Below are 11,861 nucleotides of genomic sequence, written 5' to 3' on the forward strand. Positions count from 1 at the left end.
TATCAAATAAAGGCAGCCTTAGTGAGAGCACTGTATACTTCTTTTACGGACCCCAAACATTTGAATGGTAGTGCACATTATGATTTTTGTTATTACAGCTTTTTGTTCTTACAGCTTTCTGTTGGTCTGCGTGGGGAACTTTTTCGAATTGGAATGTCTGGATTTTGCCAGCAAGATTTCCCAGAGCAACAGTAAATGTGACCGGACCTTTAGAAGACAGCCTATGTGAGGCATCTCTCTAGCTTTCAGAACAGGGCATATCTCTCTTGATCTGCCCTCTCTCAGTCCCATATGACTTTTCACATATGTACCCTCAACTTTCTTTCTTTCTTTTTTTCCCTTTTCTTCTCTCCTTGAGCCTCTGTCGTCTTTTTTCCAGGTAAAGATTAGTTTGCTCAATGGACGGAGTGCTGTGTATTCTGTTGGTGAAGTGCATGGTATGTTTTGGCCATATTAGCTCTCAGGGCGTAAGCTGTGTCTGAGTTGGAAATGAGATTGGACACACACTTGGGGTTACACTGCTCCATTGGGATTTATAAGGTCCTCAAACATGCACACCTGAGTGAATGCATATGCAGAGTGCATGATAATGCACCGCAAATGACAGTGTAGCGATAAGGCACACTGTAACTCAGAGTCCTGAGCCAATTAAAACATTGTTAATTTATCCTGCTCTAGAGCACCGAGATTCTTCACCATGGCAACCGCAGGAATGCAGGGAGACCAGAATACGCAGCCACTCACCTCACAGGCTGTCCTGCAGTTACTATAGTGTGTGTGCAGACGCAGTGAAAAGCTGACAGTGGAAATGAAGATGAGTGACTGCTGGTATACTGTTAGCTCTTGTATTCTCACCAGTGATGCAGCCGTGAATAAGAAACCAGGCCAGGAAACCGATCGATATTTGAGCTGGTTATATTATCAGCACTGGCCAATGACTAACAGAAATGTTTGCTCTTTGTGTCATTTCCAAAATCTACAACAGCCATGTCAAATGACGAGGTGCATCCCAATTCACATACTTGTGCACTATTCTTTGCCATTTTTTACTATAAATAGGGTGACTTACAATAAAAAAGTGCACTTCAAATACCCAGATGAAGCCATTCATTAACAGAGAAAACTGTAGTGGCTTTCCTTACATAGCGGATATTATCAGATTCCAATACTGGATGAAAAAATATCTTTATAACATTCATACACTACTAGACAGTAGTGGAGTACATCTTTGCACCACTAGTGGCACCAAAAAGAACTGCAGAAATAACTCTCCCTGTTTGTGGAAGTTCAGGGGCCTCATTTATAACCGTTGCGTACGCACAAAACAGGCCCTGAAAGAGGCGTACGCCACTTCCGACGCATAAGTTGTGATTTATAAAAACAAACTTGACGGGAAAATTTGCGCACCTGCACGCAAACTCTGACCCATGCGTACGAACGTTTTGGAGATGGAGCAGTTTGGCGACACCGATGGTGAGCTGGAGTTAAATGTCTTTTTGGTCACTTTTAGACAGAAAATCTAAAGAAAATTAAACATATACAGAAAGATAATACAAATATAATTTCACTCACCAAGCCTATCACTTGAAGCAAATATCCATCCCTTCTTAAATGTCCGCGCCAGCGAGCGCGTTGAGCCGTTTAGTGAAACTGACGCAAATAACAGTTTAAATAAATAAAATAATGATTTAAACTATGTTTTACTTCTGATATAAACATTTAGATTAAATATGCGTTAAACACGCAAACATGAAATTATTACTGAGAAGTTACAACATTCATCAATAGAAAGATTTGCGATGTTTTTGAACACTTTTCCTGTGGCGTGCTGTTTTAATGTTTTAACCACAGAGATGATTGCTTATCATGATAATACCAGATTGTCTGAGAAAATAGTTTCGTGCAAATAATGCCCAAGGCCTATCTGTTTCCATTAAAAATATAAATCAATTAAAAATACAATTGGAACAGTGGAAAAGATTGAGAAAAACTTTCTCTAAAATGTATTTTACACTATTTGATTTATGTATTCAAAAACAAGGCAAGGATAGGCAACTACATGATTTTTATTCATGTAATGTGTCTTGTAACGTTAAACGTTATCACGTGGATGAATAATCATATGCAAATGATATGCAGATGAGGATCTGCATAGTAAAACTAGGCGTTGTAAGCTCCATATATGGTTATTTCGGGGTGGAGACGCATGTGCGCACACTCTTCCGATGACTGGGATTTATAAAGTGAATTCTGCGCAGGTTCTGGCGTACGAACGGTTTTATAAGTCTGAATATTTTTTGGCGTACGCCATTTTTGGCTTTCGGGCGCACGTACACTTTTAGTAAGGATCCTACGCACAGTTTTATAAATAGGACCCCTGATCTTACAAATGTAACTTCATATCTTCATAGATAATAAATAAAGTCACTTTATGAGACAAAAAGTCACACTGTGAGACTTTTTGCAAATTGCTAAAATTGTAAAGTTACATCCTACATGACTTTATTTCTCACAATATGGCTTTTTTTTTTAAACTATCTCACACTTACCTTTTTTTTCCTGAGGCAGAAATCGGATATTATGTTTTTAAAAATGTACATACTTCAGCTTAATCAACAATTTTATTATTTTTATTAATATTTGCAACATCAGCACTGAAAAACCCATCAATCTTGGCCACTGAGGATCAGTCAGTGGGAGTGTACGAAAGTGCTCTACGCTAGTGTTTCCCAACCCTGTTCCTGGAGGCACACCAACAACACTACACATTTTCCAACTCTTCCTAATCAATCACACCTGAATTAACTCATAAGCTCATTAGTAGAGACTCCAAGACCAGAAATATATGGGTCAGATAATGCCTAATTCACACTACACAACTTTAAACGTCGGCAGATGCTGTGCTGTTTAGACTACATGACTTGCTCTGGAGTCTTGAAGTCGTTGTGGTGTTCACACTATGTGACATTGCGTAAATGATCTGCAACAGGGGGTTACACACTACACGAGCTGACAACAACTCTGTCACCCAACGACTCTATCCAGTCCCAAAACCATATTTTGTCACGAAAACATGCGCAAGAAATGGAATGGGAAATGACGCATTGTCTATTTGAAAATGGACGGCGGGACAAAATTGGCGAAAAAAAGGAAATTGGGTGAAAGGATGGATAAGCACACGCGGGCAGCAGCGATTGTCTGTCAGAGAGAGTTGGAGGTGAGTAAAACATTATAATGAAAAAGCAGCTGCCTGTTGTGGTTTGGCAACGATGGTTACAAATACAAAAAAGCTTTTGTAACGTCATAACAAGCTGATCATTGGCTGTTGCTCGTCGCGACACGTGACACCACAGGCTATCGAGTCGGCCGACAGCTCCAGATATTTGGCATGCTAGATATTTGTCTGGCGTCGGCGATGTGACAGCGAGCGTTTTTGATGCGTCGTTAAGTATTTCACACTTAAAGATTGGCAAGCGCGGATCACCCGCAGATTTGCACGCGATTACAGCCCGACCTGTCGGCGAGCTCGTTATATCGGGCTTAAATCGGGTTTAAAATCCTGTAGTGTGAACTAGCCATTAGGGAGACATCCAAAATGTGCACTGTTGGTGTGCCTCCAGGAGCAGGGTTGGGAAACACTGCTCTACGCTATCACTGCATCAGTTATTTTTGAACTCCAGTATGAGTTTACGTATTCTGTCGCATAATATTAATCTCCTTCTAGTTAACAAGAAAATTAGACTTATTTCATTTCTCTGTTCACGGGTGATAAATGAAACTAATCATTTTGGTCTGTCATTAGCTCCTTCCAGCTGTGTGTATGCGTTTCTGTTAGACTTCCAGGGTAGTGGAACGACACTTCCTCTTTTCTCTAATTCACAAATAATCACTCTTTCAGTCTCGTATCTGTCCTCGTGGCTGCACAGCTGAATCTATGGCCACAGATACGGCTGGCCTCATGGGGAGGCCAAATTATAGACCGCCCCCCGAATGAAAGGCTTGGTTTTATGTGAAGCGTGTAAATCTTGCGAATAGCCCATGAATATTCAGGACGAGTCACTCTATTTGCAGATATCAAAAGTAGCTTCACGCCAACTTTATTAAAATCAATTAGTTCCACTGTGATAGAGTATGACGCAGTGCTCCCTTCTAATCTCTCACTCCACACACAACCTCAGTGTCAATGTCATGAGATCAGTTTATTAGTGGTGAATGCTAAAGCTAACACAGTTACTTGAGGATAGAGACCTGAATAGTAATAAACTTGGGCAAGTAACGCATAACCATCCTTTTCTAACAATTAGACCAGGGTTTCTCAAACTCGGTCCTGAAGGGCCACTGTCCTGCACAGTTTAGCTCCAACCCTGATCAAACACACCTAGCTTTGAGTTTCTAGTGATCCTGAAGACATTGATTAGCTTGCTCAGGTGTGTTTGATCAGGGTTGGAGCTAAACTGTGCAGGACCGAGTTTGAGAAACCCTGAATTAGACACTCTGTATTGCAACTCCAGTCAGTGTTGTTTCAGAACACTACACCATATTTTGCTATTGACAATCAAATTCTGTTGTGAATGCAGTTACAGAGGAGGAATGGCCTTTTAAAGTCGGCATTAAACAATTTCTCTACTGTGAGACACCTGTAGGACCTCTTAATGAAGTCCCGAGGAGAAGACGACACTGTGTGTGTGTGTGTGTGTGTGTGTGTGTGTACACTAGAGAACACACACTGACCACTAGCTGCCCTGCAAACATCCGTATGGCCCCTTCTCCAGCAGAACAACACTCTGTACCAGTGAGTTCTTCTTTTTATCAGCTTCTGCCCTGTCCTCTCACCCCCCTCCTTCCCTCGCTCTTCCTCTGCTCTTGTTAGCCTGAGCACTCACTAGCACAATTACCGCTGGAGCTACATCTACAGCTGCTTAACTAGCAGAGGGAGGTCAGAGCCGCCGCGTGTGTGCGGCAGAGGTAATCTGAGTGAAAGAGGAGAGGAGATGTTTTCTCTGGTTCTCTCATTGTTGTGAAGCCGAATAAACCAAGAGTCCTCGATGAGCAGTCAGTGAATGTGAAAAACTCTTGCTCTTTACTGGCTCTGAATGATTAACCACTCAGATCATTGTCCTCATACAACATCTAAACCAACCGACACACACATGCAGACACTAATCTTACCAGCTGCTCCCCTACACCTGCTTTTTGTGTGTGTATGTGTAAGAGATATTTGAGCCCCGGGTAACAGCGACTGGGGGGGGGGTGGGGGTGTTGTGAGGTTACTCATCTTTAGTGTCCACATGAAAGAGAAAGAGGTGCATTGAGAAAGAAAGATGAAGTTTGCTTTCTTGTGGCAAAGAAACTTAATTTTGTCAAATTAGCAGATCAATTAAAGTTCTCTTTCTAAAATGACCTGGACGAAATTGTGTGAAAGTGTCCTGCAATTCTGGACCTAACTTTAACATGCAATTCTAATATTATTTCTCGCCATTGTGAGTTTATATCACGCAATTCTGAGAAAAAAGTCAGAACTGTGAGATAAAAAGTAGCAATTACCCTTTTTATTTTTTATTCTTGGTGGAAGCAAGCTTCCATAGATTACTGATAAATGGCAGCAAATAAAATTATAAACTATTTTGTCTAAATAAATTCGAAATAAATAAATAAAACACTAAACTAAAATCAATCATTTTAAATGCTACAGGTGAATTTAGGCATCACAAAAATATACAATTATAAAATTATATTATAATAATAGCCTAAATTAATATTCATTTTTAGATTTTCTAAGGAATACATATAAATTGTTGTTAACTTAACTAAAAATTGTTTTCGGTAATTGAAATAAAGCTGAAATAAAATAACATAAAATGTTAGATGAAAACCCTTAACTTAAAAGAAAATTATAAAATGTAAATAAATAAGTTGAAGTTGAAGTAGTACGATTTCTAAAACCGAAATAAATTAATTAAGGCTATTTAGAATAAAAAAAATAAAAAAAAATTAATAAATAGTGTAATACTATATGAATAATACTAAAATAACATTAATTCAATTATTAGTGTTTTTAAAGATTGATGTCAAATTAATGTTGATGTAAAAATAGAGGAAATCGGCATGTACAATTATATTGACTGATAAAAATTGGCTGGCCAATACGGTACCAGTATATTGTGTATTCCTGTTCATCAGATAGCAATTTACAAATTTTGAGAACTGCCATTAAAAACGCCTACAAATATTTCAAAGTCTGCAACTGAACAGAACAGAAAACAGGGTTCTTAAAACAATCATGGCACAAAATGGTGAATTTTTTTTGTTTTTACCAAAAATGCCCATCCCTATTGGAAATGGTGGTAAACACATCACAGCTCACTGACTGTTCAGACAAACACACCACCTCCCACTCCATCTGCAGGGGTACGGCCCATGATGATATCAATGATCACAAGCACATTCTCTCCTCATACACCTGCACATGGCCGACCACAAACACAAACAACCATCAAACATTCCCACCCAGTGTGTGCTGAGGGAGGGTCTTTCAGTAATACAGAATAATTTAGCTCAGCGTTTGGGGCTCCTTTAGGTCACAGAGATGAATGGACTGATAAAACAGGCCGTCCCAGTTGAGATGCTCCCTTAGGCGGAGCAGAGGCTAGACTACGCACACACATACAGCTGAGGACAGAGAGAGCCATATTTTACACATTTGAGTTAGGCAAAATGAGTTTGCAATGTGTATTGAAAAATCAAGAGCTTGTGAATGAGAATCAAATTGAACAGGGGAATCTGTATTAACACCCAGCTCAACTCAGAATTTGCCTCTACATTGTTTCAATATTTTCTTTTAAAACACAAAGACACGCAATCATTTAAGCGTGTAAGTGTCCAAATACTTTTTGCGGTCACTGTGTTTGACGTTTTTATGTTGTCAATGTCTTGAGATTCCCACTATCCTGTCCTACCCCACCCCACAAAATAAAAGAAGCTTTAGGACAAAATAAGCAGAAGAGAGAACAGCGTTCTTCTGCAACAGTTGCTCAGTGTGTTTGGAGAGAGAGAGAGAGAGAAAGGGAGGAAAGAGAGGAACGTTAGGGGCTATTAATAGTGTCCACAGACGCTGGTGTCAACTGCATGTGATGGCTGTGTGACTGTTTCCTCCAGCCACCTCTTTCTCCCTCTCTCAACATCATTTCTTCTTTCTCCCTCTCCTGAAATCCCCTCTGCTTTCTCCATTTCGTTAAACGGAAAAAGTCGACACTTGAGAAAATGTGTCGATAAACGGCATTTCCATCAGCTATATCGGTAACCGCTTTGAAGCGCTAAACCTTTTTTTTTTTTGCCAAAAATAAAATAAAATCCTTTGATGGAAACCATCCTTCCATCTTTCATTCTTCTCCTCTCACGCCTTCATCCCTATAAGCGATTTCATCTCGTCATTCTCACTTAACTCTCCAACTACAGGTCATTTAAGGTGAGTTATTGAAGACCCATTTTCATGTGTGGATGGTGTCTGCTGTATTCACACTATTTTAAGCTGACTGTTTTGATGAGTAATACTGTAAGTGACGCGTCTGAGAGAAAACAGTTTGTCAGACATAACAACAGACTGATCATTGTCTTCATACCGAGCTTCTGATCGGTCCACTCAAGCGTCAAACTACTACTACACACAAGCACACCAATGAGGTAAATAACAGAATGCAGTACTGTAATTAGTTTTCACTTAAAATCAGTGTAAAAGGACATTTTAGATATACAAATGATAAAGGAATGGTTCATACAAGATTTAAATTGTATCATTATTTACTCACCTTCATGTTGTTCCAAACCCTTTGCTGTTGCTTTTTTCCCTATGGACACAAAAGTAGAACTTTTGAACTTTTTTTGGAGCAGCTCTTCCAAAGCAGAACAGGTCATAGTCGCTAGGAGCCGTGGAGCTCCAAAAAAGGACAAAAAACACCATAAAAAATCATGTCAGTATCATTTTAGAATACAGTATCATTATGGTATTTTATATCAGTTTTCATGTTTAATTTTAGTGCAAGTTTTAGTCATTTTGTTATGTGCTTTTGACATTTTTATTCGTTTTTGGTAATATTGCTATATTTAGATTAAATTTATTTTTGTCAGGTTTAGTTTTGATCTTTTTAATACTACAGTTTATTTCAGATAGTTGCCAAGGCAAGGCAAAGATTTTTTGAGTTATGTTTTTCCTTTAATATTTATCATTTATTTTATTTCAGTTACTGAAAACTATTAACAGTTCAAAATAACAACACTGGTCCATGTTACTTAATCACTACTTAATCACTAAATTTCTAAAATAAAACTCACTGAAAAAAGTGACAGCATATGGTTTGGAACAACATGAAGGTGAGTAAATAATGATTTGGGGTTCAATTATTCCTTTAGAACTCAATCAAGAGAATCGGGTCACCAGGTGACCTTTGCCAAGTTCCATTTAATCGAAATTTGTATTACAGGTCTAAGATTCTCCATTTCTCACATCTGATATAAAACCTCAAGGCAATGGCCATGATATGAGCATGCTGATAGACAAGATCTCCTTCACACGGACGCTCTTGAGTGTGAGTCTGGCCTCACAGCTTTGTTTTTAAGCTGAGCTAACCAACAGGTCAGAGTGTCTGGATCTGCGATCAGGATCTTGTGTTACCAGTGCATATTAGTACGCAGTCTCTGCACTGCTTATCGAATGGTGAGGGAATCACTTTCTCTCAGTTCACGTCAATTAGCCCCCCCTGAGTGAACTGAAAGGGAGGAATGTCTCATAAAGAAAGCAGAACACACACATACCCAAAGCAAAGAGAGTGAGCGAAAATAGTATTTGAATAGGACAAATCTGGGGCAGCCGCTTCATTATGAGGGTACACAGAGAGCATCCATCTTAACTTTTCCATCATACCACTTTCCTTTCCTTTATCAGAGAAATGTTCAATAAAATGAATCTTCATCTGGGCTCCTGATTATTCCATTTGTTCTGTTGAGAGCTGACCTGCTCACCTCGTCTCTGCCTCTCTATCTCTCCCTATTGCTCTCGTACAAACACACACTTCCAACTAGCCTTTTCACCAATAATACCACACACTGATATTGTCTCACAGGTGAACTAAATCGGCAGGTGTGTTTAGGTTTAGTCAATTATTATTAAAAAAAAAAGTCAACGGCTTGGAAACCTGAACTCTTCAGCTCAGAAAGACAACATTATTAAAAACACACATTTTTTCACCCCTCTAAAACAGGTCTCAATACATAAATGCTGTGAGTCATTTTGTGTGACTAAATGCTTTTCCTAATGATAAAATGCAAAAAAGAATAAATGCACGAATGCACAAATTTGGGCTTTCAAAAAGATGCTGTTTCTAAACTGATCCATACATTATCATGAGAAAACGTATACCACTTTTATGAGTTGGAAATTCCATATGAGTTCAGCTGTTTTGATTGTATGAAAACAAATGCTTAAAAAAAAAAAAAAAGGCTAAGCATGAAGGTCCACCATTAAACCTGTCATTGCAGCATAAGCGGGTGAGATTGTACGGATTAATACAAATGCCCACCAACTCTCCAAAATGTAAAATAGTTATGAATTATCATGAGAGTGCTAATTAACCCCAAACAGACACATGTGGGTCAATGATAATGGTGATGGAAAAGGGAAAAACTGATTTCTATACCAATTGTTTGATCTACTCGTTTAAAAAATGTCAAGTACTGTAACCATCAAGTGAAAAACTTTCCATGCACTTTGAATACACTTGAGTTTACTCAATGAATACACTACTCAAAAGATCATGGTAACAAAAATGTCAAGTACTGCATAATCAAGTAAAAAATATAAGAGGTTTTCTCAGGACTACTTGAACTGAACAATATGTGCCTTCACATAAAAAGCTAAAATATGTTCGATTTTGTTAAAGCTTTTTTAACACTCATGAAGATCAAAAGTTTTCCTCTCTCTGTTGTCTGGTTTCCTTGTCACATGACAACAAAATGTATTCCATGCTGGTTACACTATAAAAATATTTGACTTTTCAAAATATTTTTACTACGAATAATAATACTAATAATAATAAAGTTGATTCAACATAATAAACAATATGCCAAAGCATTTATGCCAGCATAAAAAAAATTAAAAAAAATAAAATTGAAAAACATTCAGAAACCGAAAACAACACCACAAAGAGGTGCTCAGGTTATGGCCTGTATAAATACTGATTATATATATATATATATATATATATATATATATATATATATATATATATATATAGGCCTATATATATATATATATATATTTTTTTTTTTAGCAGACCATCTTAAAAGCACATTTCACAACAAATGTTAATCATCTGTAAATTTCATTAATATTCTGAAGGGTAAATTGGTGTCGATTGTTTGTTAGTGACTGATAGTGATAACAGCTTCCGGACAATCGGGTGGCGGAGCTGCCACCGTTCCCGTGGATACCGGGCGGAGTGACACAAGAACAAGTGGTTACCGGAGACCCGAGAGTGAAATGAACTCCACTACAGATACAACCGTGAACAAGATTCACCGGTAAACATGTGCGCCATTGTGCGTCTGGCGCAGGATTTGCATAGGCAAATGTCGCGCACGATTACGCGTTTGATAAGCAGACGGGGAAAATAGCACCCATACTAACCGTTGCCTTGATGGGGACGTACAGGACCGGTCTGTCCGCTGCCCCGTTCTCGCTCTCGCTCGGCTCGCTGTCAGTGTTGCCCACCTGGAAACCCTTGGATTTCACCCAGAACTTAAATTTGGCGTTGATGTGGTTGCTCTCGATATAGACGCCCTCCGAGTCGTCGCTCTGTAAGAGGGTCTGCAGAATTTTGTTGTATTTTCGCCGGGTGACGGTCTTTGTTTTGCCGGAGTCTCCGTAAGTGCGAAGGCACCACTCCTGAAAATCACCAAACATCTCCGCCTCGGACACCGCGGGGCTTCGGCTCCTTCTCGTTAAATCCATCCGTTTTTTGGTTGACATGGCTTTGTCGGTCCTCCTCCGGAACGAAAGAGGCTTCGTAAATTTTTTTAGATATGTAGGATAGATATAGCTCCTATTATACCGCGAAAACAAATGAAAATATTCTTCAAATTGCAGTATGTTTGTCTAGCCTCGCACCTGTTAACGGAGCCGTTTCTTCTGTCCCACAGGGTGGCAAACAAATGACAGTCCCGCGTCTCCTGTTGAGGAACTGAAAGAGGGGCCGTCCTACAAACGGCTTTCGCCCACCTGTAAGCTGAGGCTAATTAAAACAAACAGTATTTTGCCTAAATACTCTAAATACGACGATTAGGCTGTGTTAATAAACGCAGAAGTCCAGGGATTGCTATAATGAGGAGCAAGTGGTCCTCTCAGCGTTCGTTGAAGCTCGGCTCAGTGAATGAACTGCTGCTCCACCTGAAATCGCTCTCACCACCTGTTAGAATGAGCTCGAGTCTCGACGCTCCTCGCGCCTCTTCACGCGGAGGACGGGATTACAGGTGCGTGTAATGTGAGGTATATGAGGAATAGCCTACTATCTGACACACGAGGCGGTGGGATGGATGGCTTTGAGCGGCGTCCCATGCGCTGTGGGACAGTCCAGATCCAGGAAGTGCAGGCGTCCAGATAGCCCAATGCAAGCAACACAAAGCAGACGAGTGTACCGAAAAAAAAAAAAAAAAATCGAGGAAGTTATTGCATTTAAATGTTATTGGTTTATAATATATTTTTCTTTTTTTTGTCATTTATAAAGTAGGCCTACTGTATCCAAGCAAACCGAATTTAAGCAGCATTTACAATGAAATTACATTTGCTGAAATTTTTAGATTTTTTTTATAGG

The 11,861-nt window shown here is 39.2% G+C and overlaps 1 protein-coding gene across 3 annotated transcripts in view; it reads right to left on the minus strand.

Moving 5' to 3' along the window:
* Positions 1–11,258, minus strand: part of nol4lb (nucleolar protein 4-like b) — a 100,135-nt gene extending 88,877 nt beyond the window's left edge. For 2 of the 3 annotated variants that reach the window (XM_084427859.1, XM_084427857.1), the window contains exons 1-2: positions 10,679–11,155; positions 7,806–7,844 (exon numbers count right to left, since the gene is read on the minus strand). In XM_084427859.1, coding sequence (XP_084283985.1) covers positions 7,806–7,844; positions 10,679–11,020 — 381 coding nt within the window. In that variant the 5' untranslated portion in view covers positions 11,021–11,155. Of the gene's footprint in view, positions 1–7,805; positions 7,845–10,678 lie in introns of all 3 variants that reach the window. The other variant, XM_084427858.1, reaches the window with a different exon arrangement.
* Positions 11,259–11,861: the final 603 nt, after the last annotated feature.

This window comes from Rutilus rutilus (assembly GCF_951802725.1).
Source record: "Rutilus rutilus genome assembly, chromosome: 13".
NCBI lineage: Eukaryota > Metazoa > Chordata > Actinopteri > Cypriniformes > Leuciscidae > Rutilus > Rutilus rutilus.